Below are 18736 nucleotides of genomic sequence, written 5' to 3' on the forward strand. Positions count from 1 at the left end.
GAGTTAAGAGGAACCATGTATGACACATTATTACCCTCTGCCCAAATATGTCTTTTTGTTAAGGTGATGAGCTTAAGATGGCCAAGTTTGAAATGAAAGGGGTTATGGAGAGAACAGAATTGTTAAAAAGACACTGAAAAAAAGTTGGTTTTATAATTACATGCATAAATTATATCATCCTAGCTGTATTATTCTGTAACTTGCTTTTTCTTCTTGTTCATATGCCTTGAAGAAATGTCCATGATGTTACATATAGCTCCATATTCATCTTTCAATATCCACTTATTAAGCCCCTATTATGTGCCAGAGCTACATATATAGCACTGGAAAAATAGACTATCTAATCTTGTCATTTTACATGTTAGAGAAGAAGAAAGATAATAGTCAAATATACACAGAGAAAGAAAGTAAGATAAAGGGGCAAAGACAAAAGTGGTATTTCAAAGAGTAGAGAGGACTCCTCTGTAGGGTCAACCTCATTCTTTACAGTTTCTACACAGCCTAGCATGACATAGCCCTGCAGAAGGATAGAAAGATTTGCTTCTCATTATAAACCATGTTGTTGTATTACCTCCTTGTGCACATGAACAAGAGTACTTTGAGTAGATGCTGAAAAACTGAAATGTTGAATCATCTCTGGAAACTTCCCTCTGAAGTGGCTATACTGATTTTTACTCTCATCAGAAACTGCTCCCCGTAAATATCTTAGTTAATACTATCAAAATTATTGATTTTACCAAATGGGTGTATCCAAAAAATGGTATCTTGGATATTTTTTCTTTGTAATTGGCACTTCCCTTTACTACTCAGGTTGAATATGTTTTCATATGTTTGTTAGATATTTATATTCCCTATCTTGTAGAAATAGCTATACATAACCTTTTCCCATATTTCTATGAGGTTTTTTTTTTCTTTCTCTTTTGATTTGTTGGAACTAATGTACTCAAGCTAATAAAGGTTGCCTTACATATGTTATAAATATTTTCTACCATTTTATTCATACCTTTAATACTCATACCTTCATCAGTCTTTATTATTTTGAATTTTAAATTCAAATTCAGCATACATTTATTGAGTACTCACTACATATAAGACACTTCACTAGGCGCTTTGGAAAATATAAAAATAGTTGAGGCCTGACATCTGCCCTAATTGATCTCATGATTTAGTGTTGGGGACACACGTACACAAGTATCTATAAATCCAAGGGTCTTAATAATCCACAAAGTACTATAAAAAGAGGTACTACAGTGCGGCAATATCTCGCTCAGAACAAATCATGTGCAAAAATTTCACAGATGCAGTAGAATTGAAGAGACAGGCCTTTTGAAAGGCAGGGAGAGATAAAAGTCTTCATCACAGAAGGAACAGCATAAGCCTGGCAGAAAGTGCAGCCAGGAAGGGCTGGGGAGAAATTTCTGGGAAGGCTGGAGAGTGGCTGTTCACTTAGGAATTAGAGGAGTCAATTCCGTGGAAGACCAGAGTGAAAAGGTCAGGTGGAAATATCTTAATCTTCTATCCATAAATAAGAACTAAGTGATAACTTCTACAACTCATAGTCTCCCTGAGAGGTAGTCATTCACGAAAAGAAGAACGCTGTTGACTGTAAGATGTTAAGCAAAGATTCGGAGTGACTGGGAGAACACGAATGGCCTCATCGGCAAGCTTGACAACCTCCTGAAGAGGGAAGCTCTGCAGCTCCCCCAGAGTGTGTCTGCTGATTTCCACCGGCCAGAGACAGCCCTCGCCTGAGAACAGCTGCAGTTGGCAAGTCTTGAGTCTGTTTTACCATCCTGCAGAGGTAGGAGTTGGATAGCTTATGCACTATGATTCACAGTCTTCTGGGGAGGCTGCCAAAGAAAGCATGTTTTGGATAGGAATCTGAAAAAAAGTAAAAATAAAAAAAATAAAAATTTGAAATACCCGAGAGGAGTTGGCATAGGGGTAAGGTTTCACATCCAGCTCCTCCCTAAGGCTCTGCCATTTAATCATCCTCCAGAACACAGGGGCTGCCATGGATAGTGATTAGGCTTCCTTGGGCTGCATCAGCAAACACCCTCCTTTGATAGGCAATTGGAAAGTAATGGGATTTGGGTTTCAGTTGCAAGAGGGAATGGTGGAAAATGTTACAAACAGGCGACCTCCTTTGCCCCCATTGAAATGGCTGCCTTTCTCTGCATATTTTATGTTGCTTTAGGGAGAATGACAAAAGACAGATGCTTCTTGCTGGAATGTGAGTTGTTTAATCTTTCTTTCTAGTCCCAAGACAGTTACTGTAGTTTCTTGGAGCAGACATCTTGGGCCACTCCTTGGTTTTCAACGTCTTGTAAATGGTGTTGTGTTGTAATTTTCCATTATATGGAATATAGGAAAATCTGTGGGAGAGATTTTTTTTTAAGGTTTTGTGTCATAGATGTTGTCCTCAGGCCAGAAGCCTTAAATTGGGTGTGTCTAAATTGTAAATAACCTGTAAGCTATTGTAGTCAATCAAAAAATACATAACTGGACTGGCCTCATCACCTACAGAACATCAGCTAGGTGTACAGAGATGCATATGTCCATTTGAAGGGTCATTAGCAATATACAGAATCATCTTTTCACTAGCATGACCTATTTTCACAGTACCCACAAAAGAGGAGAACTGCTTTCTCTCCAAGTTCTGCGACCCCCATGGAACCCCAGAAAGCTGCACAGTAGACAGAAATGCCCTTCAGAAACAGTAAAACTCATATGTTAGCACAAACCACTCTGCTGTCTGCTGCTGTCTCTTTTCATAAAGACAAAATGTTTCATAAAGGTAATGAGATAAAGGAGAACCTAACAGGATGTGATGAACTCAAGCATTTCCATCATGTTAAGGCACAAGAGTAAATACCTAATCTCATAGCCAACCTCGCTTTCCCAGGAGAAGCACATTCTTATCAATAGGCAAATCATGACAGCAATTTGGAAGGTGATTCATATCTCCTAAAAGTCTTAACATTTGATGAAACGTCACAAATCTTTTTCTTTTAGTGCATTTTATTTAATTTTTTTTTCTGATTTTGAGCCTGTGTATGTTTTTTCACTCCCTCTTATTAAATTTTCAAATTGCCTTGATTAGTCACATGTCCTCCTCCTACCTGTGCAGAGAAGATCACTTCCTCCCTCTCTAGTGATTGTTGTACCTCTACAGATCTCTTCCCTCAATGTGTGGGAACTTCAAGGTAGGCGACACAACTGGAAATGGAACTCTATGTCTATGGTTGTCTGTGGGTCGGGTCTCTGTGTTTTATGTAGGAGAAGTGTTTTAAGGCAGAGCACATTGCCATTTTTTTTTTTTTTTTTTTTACTTTCCTATGTGTGCATGAAAAGACATTTGAAAGCAGGGATTAATAACAAGACATTGTATTTCTATAGCATTTTTCCCAAGGTTATTTGTAAGTTTATAAAGATTATCCTCAAAACTTTCTCTTCACTTGGGTTAAGAACAAGAATTATTTTCATATTTCATTAGAGGAAACCAGAATGAAGAGAAGCATCTCAACTCTGCCAGCTTTACCAAATTCAGAAACTGAGTCCCGCCCTTCAGAGATGAGTGACATCATCCCGCCAACTCATTGCCTCTCTAGGCTGAGCTCCCCTGCCTTTCTTTGGTTGTCCACTGCGTATAAGCCAATGTTCTTGGCTCCTTATTTGATCTTAAAATCAGTGTTGGGTGAATCAGTCAGAAGATTTGGACATTCTGTTCAGAAAATGTTATAAATTCATCAAGATTTGCTCGATCTGCAAAACTCTTCTGGCATTCTCAATAGAATAGCAGTCTTGTGTCCCCAGATGACTTTCTGAAATGCAGGACTTGTGTGGGATGATACAGTTTCCCCATTGCCTGGAAAGAGACATGCTCTGTTACAGCCCCTGTCTTTACCCATGATGTCTCTCCCCTTTCGTCCCTGCCCTTGTCCACCTGTAGCATTCCTGTGCATCTTTTAGAACTCAGCTTGACTGTTACCATCTTTTTCACTAAGGCTTCTCAGGCATTCTCTCTGAAGCTCCAGTTTTTGTTTAGGTCTCTATTCATTCCTCTCCCACTAGGATATGTGCCTGGTGAAAGGTGCTGACTTTAGCCCAACTCCACAGAAGTCCAAATCAACACAAAGAAAATCTCTGTCTCTGATTAGATAAAGAATTGTCCTGTGGCCTTGGCCAATTAGGTAAGAGAAGAAATGAATGTGGGGCTGTTGGTCCTCACGAGTAAGATGGAATTTGAGAAAGATATGGTCAACCCTTTCCCTCTGAACGTGCCTTATGGTCTTGGGGTGGCTGCTGCCTTCTCATTTTCAGTCTGAGGATGAAACAAACACTGAAAATGGCAGAGCACAGATGAGGATAAAATCCAGGCCCTTCAAAGATTTCATAGAGCCACTGAAACAACCAAACTTGAAGTTGGTTCTACTTCTGGATGCCGCCTTCTTCTTCTTCTTCTTCTTCTTCTTCTTCTTCTTCTTCTTCTTCTTCTTCTTCAAGATTTTATTTATTTGAGAAAGAAAGAATGAGAGAGAGAGAGTATGAGCAAGGGAGAGGGCAGAGGGAGAGGGAGAAGCAGACTCCCTACTGAGCAGGGAGCCCGACACAGGGCCCAATGCTGGGACCCCGAGATTAGGACCTGAACCAAAGGCAGATGTTTAACCAAATGAGCCATCCAGGCTCCCCTTCTGGATACCTTCTCATGTAAGATAATAAATGTTTTATTCAGTTAGAACCCTACTTTCTGTTTATTGCAGCTAGAAGCTCCCTAATTCATCCAATGCTTTTCCTGACCTTCAACCCACATGTTCAGTCAGAATTGAATATTCCTTCCTTTGATTGCTCTGGCACTGTGTACCTACCTCCATTACAGCATCAGTACTAAGTTTTCATGGTCTGCCTTTCTTTTCTGGCTTCTTGCTATCTCTTACTATAAACCTTAAATTCCAGATCAGTTTCTTTTTTTTTTAATTTATTTTTATTATTATTTTTTTTAATAAACATGTATTTTTATCCCCAGGGGTACAGGTCTGTGAATCGCCAGGTTTACACACTTCACAGCACTCACCAAAGCACATACCCTCCCCAATGTCCATAACCCCCCTCCCCCCAGCAACCCTCAGTTTGTTTTGTAAGATTAAGAGTCACTTATGATTTGTCTCCCTCCCAATCCCATCTTGTTTCATTGATTCTTCTTCTACCCACTTAAGCCCCATGTTGCATCACCACTTCCTCATATCCAGGTCAGTTTCTTAATCACCCTTGGTTTCTCATTACCTGAGCTGCCAGCTTCTGCCTTCCGTGTACTGTTTCGCCAGGATGTGGGTAGGGTTCCCTTTTCCTTCATTTCTAAATCACCATTAATCACATGAAGACTGTTGTATATAACAGACTTTAACTCAATGCCAACAGAGAGGCATCCTTAATTCAAGAATTCTTTAGCTACCCTGTCATGGAGAATTTACAACCACCCAACTTTCTTTTTGTAGCAAATATCTAGTCTATTTCTTTTACTTGATTCCTTAAGAGTCCCCAGACTCCCATCATTGAAGCCCAGAAGCAACACTTTTTAAAAAAATTATGCTGACCATTTTAGTTCCCTTTATTTTGGAATTCCCAATGCATTCTATGACCTGAGCTTTACCTTTCCTCTCTAATCTGTTGGTGTGTTTCACTAAACAGACAAAATTTCCTCTTCTGTCTCCTCTTGCTTCCAAATTGTAGGAAGGACTGAAGTAAGATTTAAACAAGCAATTTTTAAAATCTCTTCATTGCGATTGTATTCTCAAACCTTAAATGTGGGGACACCTTAAATGTGGCTTCATTGGTTAAGTGTCCAACACTTGATTTTCAGCTCAGGTCATGACTCAGGGTAATCAACCCCTGTGTCTGGCTCTATGCTTGGCCAGGAGTCTGCTGGAGATTCTCTCCCTCTCTCTCTCTCCTCCTTCCCTCTCTCTCAAATAAATAAATAAATCTTTAAAAAAAAAAAGGCAAGAAAGAAAGCTTAAATGTGGTATCCTTGACATGTGGTGATGCTCAATTTTTAATGAGAATATCCAATCCTTCCTTGAAGATAATAGTCTCATGATATTTCATGTGTTATTTCATTTTGTCACCCTTTCAAAGACCCCCATAAATTCCCTCTTGAACCCCAACTCTCACTGCAAACAAAACAAACTGTAAAGTTGACTGTGTGAGTGCTCTCATCAGCAAGCAAGGCAGGTCCACACTCCAGCTGGCTTCTTAGTAACACCCGACAGTCCGTTAACTCTGAATGTCTTAGTTTCCTTTTTTTGTAAAATGAGGATGTTGGTCTACTTATCTGTAGCTTCCTTCCAGCTTTAAAATACCACATAGGCCTCTAAAAGTCATGGTCCATGAGAAATGGGGCTGGACCCAAGAAGTAGAGAAGGCAGCTAATTTTATTTGTAGCTCAAACTGTCTGCTGCTGTTAACACTAACAAGCAGCTATTTGTTCTTTAGTGATTGAAGAACTCAACACTCCATTTAAGAAATAAATGAGTACTGATCTTGGTTTAACCACCAAGATATTCCTACATTTCCTCTTTCCCTGAAACTAGACTATTAGTATCCATCCTTATCTTGTTTGATAAACAAAATATTTCTACCAAAATTAAGTGGCAGGAGTAGTACAATTCAAGTTTGGGAACCAAACATTTTTTTTCTCTTTAATTTTAGCAATGGTTTTCTTCCTTCTGTAATTGTCCTAAAATTACCCAAGAAAACCTAAAGAATTAATAAATGTAGAAGCAGTTGAATGGAAAAATTAAATAAAAAATGCAGGATTACTATCTGAGGCTAGATTTTAGCTTGCTTAAAAATATTGAAAGAATTAAGTTGAAGCACCATCTAGTGGTTCTCAATTATGTTTTGCTAAAGGTTGCTCCCAATTTTCCTCAGTTTAGGACACAAATTAATTTGTTGTGCATGTATATATGTATGCATATATGTATTTAGAAAAGAAAATTTTATTTTTTTATCTTTATGCAGGGCTAAGAGGTTGAGAGACAGTAGCTATAGCTTCTTACTCTTAAAGTCTGATATCACACAGAAAATCATGGCAGTGAAGAAGCATGAATTCAGATAAATCTCTTCCAGGAATAATGGAGAGTAAAAAGGATTAACATAATAAAGCCCTATAGATTTCAGTTCCTCTGTTTCTTCTGATCAGATCCTCTCTAAGAGTCCAGAACAGTGTCTTTATCTTCTCAATCCTATAATGTAGACATGTCCTCACATGTGTAGGGATTGGTTGACTATTAGATGATCTTTGCACATTTCGAGATTCCCAAGTCTTTCCTATAACAAGCCCACTACTGTCCTTCAGTTTTATACAACCAGCAATTTTTCTGGAACTATCACAGAGATATCTCTTATACCTATGATTATTACCTTCGGAAGTTACATCTGTTTCATAATCTCTATGGGAAGAATGAAAATAGAATATGAAAAATGCACATGAATGGAATATAATATGTGTTGCAAGGTTAGCAGCAAACTTTGAAATTGGCAAAGTAAGTACTTGTGTTAAGCAGGATTAAGTTCAACTTTGTATTGAGTAAAACTCAAAATAACAGTGGCACGAACACAATAAAGTATTTTCTCTCACATAAAGATGGTAAGGGGCGCCTGGGTGGCTCAGTGGCTTGAGCCTCTGCCTTCAGCTCTGGTCATGATCTCAGGGACCTAGGATCGAGCCCCATATCAGGCTCTCTGGTTGGCAAGGAGCCTGCTTCTCTCTCTCTCTCTTTCTCTGCCTGCTTGTGATCTCTGTCTGTCAAATAAATAAATAAAATCTTAAAAAAATAATAATCTTATGGTAGATATTCTAGGGTTAGTATGGCAAGTCCATGCATTAGGACCCAGGAAACTTCTTTCTTTTCCATCATCTTATTGAGTAGCTTCCATCCCCAATGTCATCCATGGCTCACGTTGGCTGCTGGATCTCCAGTCATTACACCACTGTTGTAGTCCAGAAGATAAGGAGGAAAAGCAAAAGAGGATCTCTTATCTTTAAAGAGATATCCTAAAAATATCAAACAAGTTATGTGCTTACACCTTATTTGCGAAATTTTAATGTATATTCATACTCAGTTGCAATGGAAACTGAAAAATGTCTTACAGTTAAGTGTGTCTCCTTACAAAACAAAACTGGAGTCATGTTATTAAGCACTGTATCAGGGATCTATTACCATAATAATGCTGTGTAACAATCACAAAACCTCTGTAGCAACAATTATATAATGTCTAGGATCATCTGAGGGTCAGGTTGGCAGCTCTTCTGACCTTGATTGAGCTTCTCCCTTGTTTAAGAGATGACTAACTGTTGCATTATCTAGGCTGACCTCAACAATGAAGTGGCGAATGGGACTAGGATGACCCAGCTCTGCTCTACATGTTTCTCAACTTCCAGCAGACTAGCCCAGGCATATTCTCATGGACTAGCAACAGAAGTACACAGGACTTCTTGAGATGTAAGCTCAAAACTCGGTACACTGCTATTTCTGCCTTATTTGATTGGCTAAAGCAAATTACATGAGTTACAGAAACATGTACTTGCTTTATGTTTCCAACTCAAAAATTACTGACAAATTACATGGATAGAGGGAGGTGGAAAGATCTGGAGTCAAGAATACAATCTTCTACTACTAACAGAAAGGGGAAGATGAGCATTGGCTCAGGCAGCTAGCAACCAGTATCACAGTGTTTTTGAGTCTGTAATGGAACCATGGCACTAGACTTTTTTCCATTCTATGCCCTGTTTTAAACATGCAGGAGTTACAATAAAAAAGAGAGAGCGAGAGAGGGAAAAGTTAATATAAGCTATAAATGAAATTATTTACTAGTTTATTTCTTGGCTCATGTTCAGTTACTAATGAAGTAGGTATTAATCTTAACACTTGTCCTTTCCTTTCCTATAGGTAGAAACTAGCTATCTACTAGCTATCTGTACCCAAACCCTGACCCTGTTTCTGCTGAGGCAGCTCCACTACATTCTCCAACTTACACAGAAGTTAGTGTGGCCATGTGACAAATACTAGCCAATAGAACATGAGCAAATGTCCTTACTACTCCAGGCCCTGCTCATAAAAACCTCCTATATAAAATCCCTCATTCTCTCTTTTTCCCATTCACCAGCTGAATGGAGAACACTTTGAGAAGGGAAGAGTTAGAGGATAAAGTGCTACCTTAGAGCAGAACCATTCCTGTTCCCTCCCCTAGATCCACTAACCTGCCCTATGATATGAAGTGAGCAAAAACTAAACTTTCGTGGTATGAATACACTGAGATTGAGATGTTGTTTGTTTCAACAATTAGATTATCTTACTTATATATTATCTTCCAGATTGTAGTATGCATTCATTTTCTCCTTCTGAGACTTGCTAAAAATAAAAGTAATTGCTTGAATCACCTGCCACCTTACACAAGAAATTTTTCCTTTAAATAAAAGGATACTTTTTACTATAGAGTTACCATGTGTACCAATGAAGATAGGGTTCCAGTTTACAGTGGCCCTAGATGTTGAGGTTTCACCAAGAACTCTTAACCTTCCTACCATTAATTCATTCCAACCTGGAGTACAGATAGGAGAGAATTGAGACAGTGGAGCTCTAAAAGTGAGGTTACATTCAGCATAGTCTCCAATGACTCTAAGAGCTCTTTATTTAGGATCCACTTAAAATTCCTTCAGCAGTAAAGGTACTACTAAAAATGACTTCTGGCCATTTTTTCAATAATCAGGCCAAACATGTACTAATTGCTAGCAAGCAAGAAAGGGATGGGAAGTTGGCTACAGGTCAACCAGAAGGCAATGTTTGTAGTAGCTTCTGACATTGCAACATTATTTAGCATCTTAAAAGGGCAGAGGAAACAAGAAGCAAGGAAAGCACTATCCAAAGAACCCAAAGGGGTATAGAAAAACTGCAAAGCATTGTAATTTGCCATTTCCTGAGCCATCTTCCTCTTTAGGCTAAGAAGCTGGGCTATTTCTTGTTTGCAAATAAGAACTCAGTAAGGCGAAGGGGAAGGTAGATGAGTCATCCCAGGCATTTATAATGGCAGGCAGCAAGCCTTGGCTTATGTATAAATACATGTTTGCTAAGAGTTTGACACAGGATTTTACAGCTATCATAGTGATTCACATAAACACAAAGGTAGCAAATAGTAACAGGAGCAGTTGAGTTAGACGCTAAACCCCAGGTCTGATCTTCATGATGCCTCATCAAATCTAAATTGACTTCCAGATTTTTCAATTTTCATGCACTATGAAAAAAACATAAAATATATAATTAGCACAATGAATACAAGCTTTTAGAGACAGATAAACTAGGGAGTGAACACCTAAGAAGCACCTGTTGAACTTCATTTTCCCCACAGAATTCTGGAAGGGTGCCCCAGGACAAGCTATCTCTCAGGAAAGCACTGTAATGAAATAGAAGCTTTTGCCCCAGTGCTGCAGGCATCTCTTCCTGGGCTTCCATGTGTTAACAAAGATTATATACCAAAGAAAGGGCTAGAGGAACAAACAATGTGGGGGAAAACAAAAACAAACAAACAAACAAAAAAACCATCATGCTGTTCCTAGGACATTGTAAACTTAAAGCCTTACAATGATGATTTCTTTCTGATAAATCTTTATTTTTTTAGACTTCCTCTCTTACCTGCAATCATTTGCTTTCTTGAAGTAGATGAATCCCACAGTGACCAGGATAACCAAGAACAGAGAGAATTTCACATAGAGAATGATCAGTAAGTCTGATGCTGGAAATTCCAGAGTTATGACACCTTTAAATACAAGCAACACAGGCAGAGGTAAGGAGCCATTTCAAGGATCCTTCTAATGAAAAAAGTAGGGTCAATTGTTTAAAAGAGGCATTTAAAATATTCTTAAAAGTTCACAGACTGTCGTAATCAATCCACTTTCTAGATGACAATTCAAATGCTGCTAAGATATTCTTTCATGACAGAGTTTAGAAACTATATCTGTGTTTTGTAACCTGGTAGATTTTCAATATTTTCTAAATTAATAAATGCACAGTAAATATTGCTAATACATCCCAACTTTATAAGAAAAAAGGAAATATGCTTTCTAACTTCCTGTGTAAATGTTAGTCTTTTAGGGTACTATTATTAATATTTTTAGCACTATCTGCTATTTTCCACACAGTGAAGTAATTTTGTCACTGAGTTGCTGTCACCCTTTAACTGAATATTTATGTCTTTTTACTTTCATTTATTCATCTGTAAAAGATGGCCCCAAGAATTGTTGAAAAGGTAAAATGAGACTAAGTAGGACTGTCATTCTGAAGTTTATTTCTACTATGAAAATGGCAACCACAAGTAAACTTTAAGTATTATTCTGACTCTTGGCTCTAAAAGTCATGTCACCCTGTTAAATGAGTTGTTTAAATACTAAACTAGAAGTATGTCAGACAATCTCCTTCTTATGCACTGTCAGGGAAGAAGAAGTCATGGTCTCAGCCTGAGCTCAAAAGACTCATAATCCAACTGGAGCCATCAGAGCCATACAAATGAAAAGATCACTTATGAGAGAACAAATATTGCTCAGTGATCATTACAGATTAGAAATCATCTCAGGAGTAAGAACGCTGAAACAAACCCAACTGGGAGGTTAGGGTAAAGTGGGATTTGAACTGAGCCTTGCCAATAGCAGGATTAAAAAGGTTAAGAAAAGAAGGAAGAACTTCCCAAGGGAAAGAAACAATTTGAACAAAAATTTGAAGAACTCATTAACTTAAATCAAATGTGGTAGAGCATAGAGTGGGGTACATTGAGATGAAGTCTGTGATGATCTGAACCTAATTCTGTAGCTATTTGTGTATGTTAGGCTCTATGTCAGACCCTGGATATAGAAATGAAGAATATAGTTCTGACTCTCAAAGAGTTTATCCTGCAGTGGGAGTCAGAGAAGTTACAGTCAATTCCAGTGCTATCAAGTATTCTGAGGCATGCATGAGGCATTACATGAGCTCAAAGTAGGAGCAACTAACCAAACTGCAGGGTGAAAAAAAACTTAGCCCAGTTTCTAAGCCTTAAAACTTCAGTAGGAGGGGCACCTGGGTGGCTGTCAGTTAATTGTTCAACTTTTGATATCAGCTTAGATTCTGACCTCAGAGTTGTGAGATCAAGCCCCGCAACAGGCTCTGTGCTCAGCAGGGATTCTCTCTCTCCCTCTGCCTTCCACCCAACCTTATTCATTCTATCTCTCTCTCTCTCTCTCTCTCAAATGAATAAATAAATCTTAAAAAAAAAAAACACACACTTAAATCGGAATTGAGCAACTGGAAGAAGAGAGGATGAGGAAAGAAGTACCTGGGGAAGAGGTAGAAATTGCATGTACAATGTACAATTGCATGTACAGAAGAATAAGAAAGATAAACACTTTTGAGGAGTCCAAAGAGGTCCACATGCATGGGGTACAGGCTAAAGATTAGCAAGACATGAGACTAAGGAGAGTGACAGATCAAGCATTTAAGTAGGGAAGGGCATGTTTTTCATTTTAGGAAACTCAATGTGGTAACAGTTTAGGTGATAAAGTAGAAGGAGGTAAGTTAGGGGCCAGGAGACCTGTTGCAAGAATATTGTAATAATTCTGGTGAGAGATGACCACAAGCTCAACTAATATGAAGGAAAGAAAAAAGTATAGATTTAAGAAAAAAATTAAGATAAAATCAACAGAACATAGTGACCAATTTTGAATATGGGAAATAGGAGAGAGTGATATTCTACGATATCTTTAATTTTCTGGCTTGAGTCATTTATCAAAGCAAAATATAAGTATGGAGCTTATGAAGGGATAGAGAAGAGGAATTCCTTTTTAGGAATATGCAAGTTGAGGTGCTCTTGGTACATTCAAGTGCATGTGAAGCCCATTCAGTTGGAAATTGGTTTTGTTCATGGCATAGCCAAGGAGAGAAATCTGGACTGAAAACAGAGATTTGAGCATCAGGAATTAGGCAGCAGTTACAACCATATGTATGGATGAGGTCTTTCAAGGAATAGGGGTAAATGTGAAAAGAAAATATTTTCTTTTCAGTTCCTATTTAAGATGGAACTCAGAGAAATGCCTTCCGTCATAGAATGAAGAGATGGAAAACTATTTAAGGAGGCTAAGAGTTTACTGAAGGTTAAGAAGAGAACCAAGTGATTATGGGAGGAAAATAGGTGAGAAGAGAGGAAAGACCATATCAACTATCACAAGGCTAATTAGTAACTACATATTAAAATTTTATATTTTGCTTGGCATTTGAGAGATCTTTAGCTTTTCATTAGAACATTTCCTGTGCAGAGAAATGCAAGAGAGTTAAGGAGTGGATGTGAGGTGCCATAGAAGGGACAATGAGGGTAGATCCTTCTTTTTAAAGAGTCTTGGGTGAATAAAGGGCAAGAGCTAAGAGTTTAAAGAATGCACAACATCTACTTTAAAAAAAAATGTATTAACATATAACGTACTACTACATAGCATCTACTTTTAAACTCAGAAGGAAAAGAGGCAGATTCCTATAGTCAGCCTTAGGGAAAAGATCTGTGGAATAAAAAAGACTGAACAAAGGAGAGCAAGGGTAATTACTGAAGCCAAGTCTCTCAGGATATGGGAAGGGAGAAACAAGTATAGAGTATAGGCTGAATATTTGATCTATGGAAAGGAAAGTCAGGTGGTACTGCAGATAAATGCATATGTCTAGAGACAAGAAGTATAAAATAAGAACGTAGAGATGGTGGGAAATTGAAGATCGAAAATAATGACTAGAAGTGAATGTATTAGTACATGCTACAGCATTGATGATGCTTGAAAACATTACCCCAAGTGAAAGAAGCAAGTAACACAAGTCCTATATTATAGGGTTCCATTTATGTGAAATGTCCAAAATAGGAAAATCTAGACAGGGAGTATATTAGTGGCTACCTAAATCTGGAGGATTTCTGGGATTATAGAGTGCTGGCTAAAGGATAGACGTTTCTTTTTGGAGTGATGAATACATTCTTTTTTTTTTTTTTTTTTTTAAATTTTATTTATTTATTTGACAGAGAGAGATCACAAGTAGGCAGAGAGGCAGGCAGAGAGAGAGAGAGAGAGGGGAGGAAGCAGGCTCCCTGCTGAGCAGAGAGCCCGATGCAGGACTCGATCCCAGGACCCTGAGATCATGACCTGAGCCGAAGGCAGCAGCTTAACCCACTGAGCCACCCAGGCGCCCCGTGATGAATACATTCTAAAATTGATTGTGGTGATGGTTGCACAGCTCTGAATGTGCCAAAGATCACTAAGTGGTACACTTTAAATGGGTGAATTGTAAGTTATATAAATTAGGTCTTACTAAAGCTGTTGCAAAAAAGTTTAATATGAGAAGTATTATGAACAATAATTAATAGGATATGATGATCTTAATAATATGATAGTGAATATAATAGCTAATATATATTAATATAATAAACATAATAGCTAATATTTATTAATATAGAAGCTAACATTTGTCCGTAGAGTAAATATAGTAGCTAAAATTTACTGAGTACCAACTATGTGATAGCTATCATATTAAGTAAATATAATTCTCCTTTTTAATTATTATGATAACTCTGTGAGGTAGGTTCTATCATCCCCTTAACAAATGAAGAAATCATGAGACGTTCACTAAACTAATTGTAGTGATAATTTTGCAATATCTACAAATATCAAATCATTATGTTGTATATCTAAGATTAATTTATTATTATATGTCAGTTATATTTCAATTTTTTAAAAAGCCATGAAACAGAGATTAAATACTGTTCCAAGTCACATAGCTAGTAAAGGAGAAGCCATATTATACCAAAGATTTTGCTCCTAATCACGAGGTTTTACAGCCTGGAATGATATAAGACATGAACCTTGTCTTTTCATCTTTACATGGTTGCTTCAAACACATAATAACAATAAACAAATATTTGGCAAATAAATTGATGTATAGGTTTCAGAATGCAGTGGAGAGGGGGGGCAAAAACTTGTCTCCTACTCAGACTAACAAAAAGTGGTGAATACTACATAAACTATAAAAATCAAGAAGAGAATAATTATTTTTCTTGTCTATGTACAGAATCAGTATTGTTATATATATAAAATTATTGCCATTTTATATGAATATTAATCTCAAAGTAAAAATCAATAGATATTAAGTTAACAAAATTTTTGTGGCTTCCAGAATAAAAGGTACTTAGAGAATGTAGAGATAAGAAGTTATTAAATTATTTCTTTTATTTGATAAAGGAATAGGAATTATTTCCCTAGCATACTAAGGAATTAATTACCCAGTTAAGTTTTAGAGAATATCTTCAAATGATTAGTACAAGTTTCCTTATTTTGTTCTTGGTTACTCATAATCTATGGAAGAAAATGCTAAGCATCAAGTTCATTACTCTACAAAAAAAAGCAAACAGAAACAAAAACCCAGGTGATTACCTTGATTCAAGGTGAAGTTCAAGTTCTTGTTGCCAGTCACATGGGAGACAGAGCAGAACACATTAGACACCTGGCGGCCCTCCCAGTGGCATGTACTCTGGACGGTCACTGTACCATTGCCCAGCGGCTCTTCCTCAGTGTGACAATCTCCCTCTGGGGTCCAGAAGATCTGTGCAGATGGCTTCCCTGCAGCTGCCCTGCACACGATGGTTTCATTGCTGCCTCGAAACAGGGTCACCTTGGGGGGCACTGCAGAGACGCAGGGGAAAATGCTTCAGGCTTAACACATGGGGTATGGAATACAGAGACACATCTCATTCAATCCCAGATCTGGTTATGTGACGTACCACAATATGTCATGCTCCTTACCTAACACTCGGAGGTAATATGTATGACTGAAATACCCATCTTCTGCAGCCACTTCACACCTGTAATATCCATCATGAGTGAGGGCCACGGGGTCAATCTGAAGGGCAGGATTCTGATCAGGTCTGGACTCCCAGGATATTCTCGCATCAGTACAGTTTCTTACACTGGTCTCATTGTTGTCTCTCCTGTGGACTCTAGTGCAGGGAGGCTGGTCTCTGGGGCTTATTGTCCATGTTACCACCAAAGCTGTGGGGTTGTCAGGAGGACAAAGGAGCACAGCCTTTGTATCCACAAGTACGGACAGAGAAGAGTTAGCTGGACACACACACAAGGAGAATGATGAAAGAAAAGCTGGATTAAAAACACTTCAAGTGCTACATTTTCTACTACATATTGCATAAAGTGTACTAACACATGACTTTCCTAGTCATCCTATTCCAAAATATTAGGCTTACGTTAAAAAATTAAACATGCACAAAATGTGTATAATGCATTAAACCTAATCCAAAGATGAACCCATTTTTCTCCTATATTTGTATTATTAGATAAGCTACATTTATTATATGTGTGAAAAATATTTTAAGGGCTTAAAATTGCCTCAGAGATTTTATTGAAAACAAACAAGAAAACACAATATAAATTAAAGGACAAAGACATCTAAATCTAATCCTTCAGTCTAAGAAACTATTAGACTTATAACTCGTGCTCCTTCCACAGAAAGTGGAAAAATTGGTGATGTGCTTTTCTCCTAAGTTTTGATCAGAGACAATAAATCAGTAGTAGAAGAATGAAATTCCTATACCAAAGGGTACCCCTTTGGACAAACCCAAATAAAATCTATCAGATGACATTCAGGTTGAACAGACTGGACTTTCTTAAGCTACTCTTCACTTGGAGATTCACAAAGTCAGTAAAATCAACAAACCAAACTTTCTTCCTTCCTTCCTATTCATGGACTGCCAAACAGTCCAACCCTGAACTTTGTTTACAGATCTTGTTTATGTTTTACTTAATTATGAGTATTAAATGAAGAAGGTTACTGCTTTTGCCCATCTTCAGTATAAAAAATTAACTCTAAAACCTACAATTATTCTCCTATCTAGAAGCTCCAGCTCTCCCATAAACACTCATAATTCATCCATGACTGGCTTTGCTGAGAGAGGTTTGGGGCATCAGGTACAACATACCTGCAAACCCAGGTGAGTGGCAGCGAGCTCATCACCTTAATAGGAGCAGAACCAGCTGAGGTGGAGCAAAGTGTTATGTGGATGAAATTCCTAACCCTAAACTGTGCATGTGAGGTCTCTCCTCTCCTCCTTTGGTTCATTTGCCTCTTCTGTGATAGACTCAAGCCCTTGCATTTCACAGCCAAATCAATATCCCATAGCTATAGGAAGCAAGTGGGGATGGATTTTAGAGCAGACCTGAAAGGCAGTTAAATACATGTTCCTTCCCCCACTGCAAGTGTGTCCCTACTCCGGGCACAGGGAGCCTGCAATTTGGCCAAGGCTTAGAGGTGAGCAGCAACACAGGGGCTTGGAGATCAGCTAGAGGTGAGTGTGGGTGAGCACACAGGTGCCTGAGGGCAGGATGCAGAAGATGAACCCAGAAAGAGAAGAGGCTGGTGAGAAGCAGGTTGAGAGTGTTCTCTGTTTGCACTTCAGCTTGTGAGCAGTCTTAGGCTCTCATATTTTGCCTGATACTTATTTTCAAGATCTGGCTCTATTATTTTAAAGGAACCTACGAGCTGATCAATCAAACATGTGCATTGTAACAAGGGCACCGTCTCCTGTAAAGAAGCTCCATCAGTGAGGATCCCACACACCATGCGTAGTCTCTGCTCTTTCTCCATGCTCTGCTCTGTGACCCTCCAGCATTCCTCCTTCACTCTCAATGCGACTTCTTACCTGATTCCTGTTATTCACCTTTTCCTAATCCTCTTCTTCCTCTTTTCATACCTGTTGTGATAATTTGCCAATGCCCAGCCTCTCCCCCACACTCAATGGGTTGGCCCTTGTCCAACAAATATAATCTCCACACAGCCCTGTGATCAGCTATGGTGACCTCACTTCCGTTTTTACAGAGGGGTAGCAGGTAGATTCTTATATTTGCTCCAGAACAGCAGCGATGTCCCAGCGTTGCTGCATCCTGTGTCTCTGACTCCCCTCCAGTCTCCTGCCGCCTTCTGCACACAGACAATCCCTTTTCCTTTCTCTTCTCACTGCCATACCCTACTTTAAGACCCCATCACCACACCTGGGTTACTACAGAAGACTCCTACCATCTTCTCTGTCTCGAAACTCTCCTCTCCTCAGCTCTCACCTTACCTTGCAGCCAGGTCCAGGATTCTGTAACACAGGGGTGATCCCCTCCACTCTGACATCCTTCAGAGATCTCTCACTGCCTGAAGACAACACTGGCATGTCTTTGTGCTGGCTTTGAAATTCCTCTTTTTCAAATTGACTCACCTTGGCAATCTTATCACCCCTCTGTCGCCTCCACACTTCAGAAAGGAAACAGCAAGCATCACTGCGTATCTAGGTCTTCCTTCAATAGTCCTTGCAGTCTGGGATGCCTGCACAGCACTTCTGTCTATGAAAATATTCCTCTTCCTTTAAGAGCTAATTTACATGCTGCTTCTTCCATGATGCCTTCCCAGAGCCTTGGTGGTCACGCTCCCTCCTCTACATTCCCAGCACACTTGATGTTAGGGCTTATCTCCCCTACTTTATATGGCATCTGTGTTTATTTCTGGGTTCCCCCACAAAACTGAGCCCCTTACGGTGCTCTGGCAGTCTAGCTTCTTGTTCATCTCTGTTCTCCCCACAAAACCTGGCACAGGGCATGATAGAGAGAATTCCAGAATAGTCACATGGAATTGAA

General features: G+C 38.7%; 1 protein-coding gene across 1 annotated transcript in view; it reads right to left on the bottom strand.

The window, feature by feature from the left end:
* Nucleotides 1-6978: 6978 nt before the first annotated feature.
* The window catches only part of LOC101675755 (cell surface glycoprotein CD200 receptor 1), a 31105-nt gene continuing 19347 nt past the window's right edge, over nt 6979-18736 (bottom strand). The window contains exons 3-6 of the mRNA XM_004761450.3: nt 15854-16168; nt 15485-15733; nt 10692-10815; nt 6979-10293 (exon numbers count right to left, since the gene is read on the bottom strand). Coding sequence (XP_004761507.1) covers nt 10287-10293; nt 10692-10815; nt 15485-15733; nt 15854-16168 — 695 coding nt within the window. The 3' untranslated portion in view covers nt 6979-10286. The remainder of the gene's footprint in view (nt 10294-10691; nt 10816-15484; nt 15734-15853; nt 16169-18736) is intronic.

This window comes from Mustela putorius, unplaced genomic scaffold (assembly GCF_011764305.1).
Source record: "Mustela putorius furo isolate JIRA1106 unplaced genomic scaffold, ASM1176430v1.1 tig00003834_pilon_pilon_pilon, whole genome shotgun sequence".
In the NCBI taxonomy this organism is placed as follows: domain Eukaryota; kingdom Metazoa; phylum Chordata; class Mammalia; order Carnivora; family Mustelidae; genus Mustela; species Mustela putorius.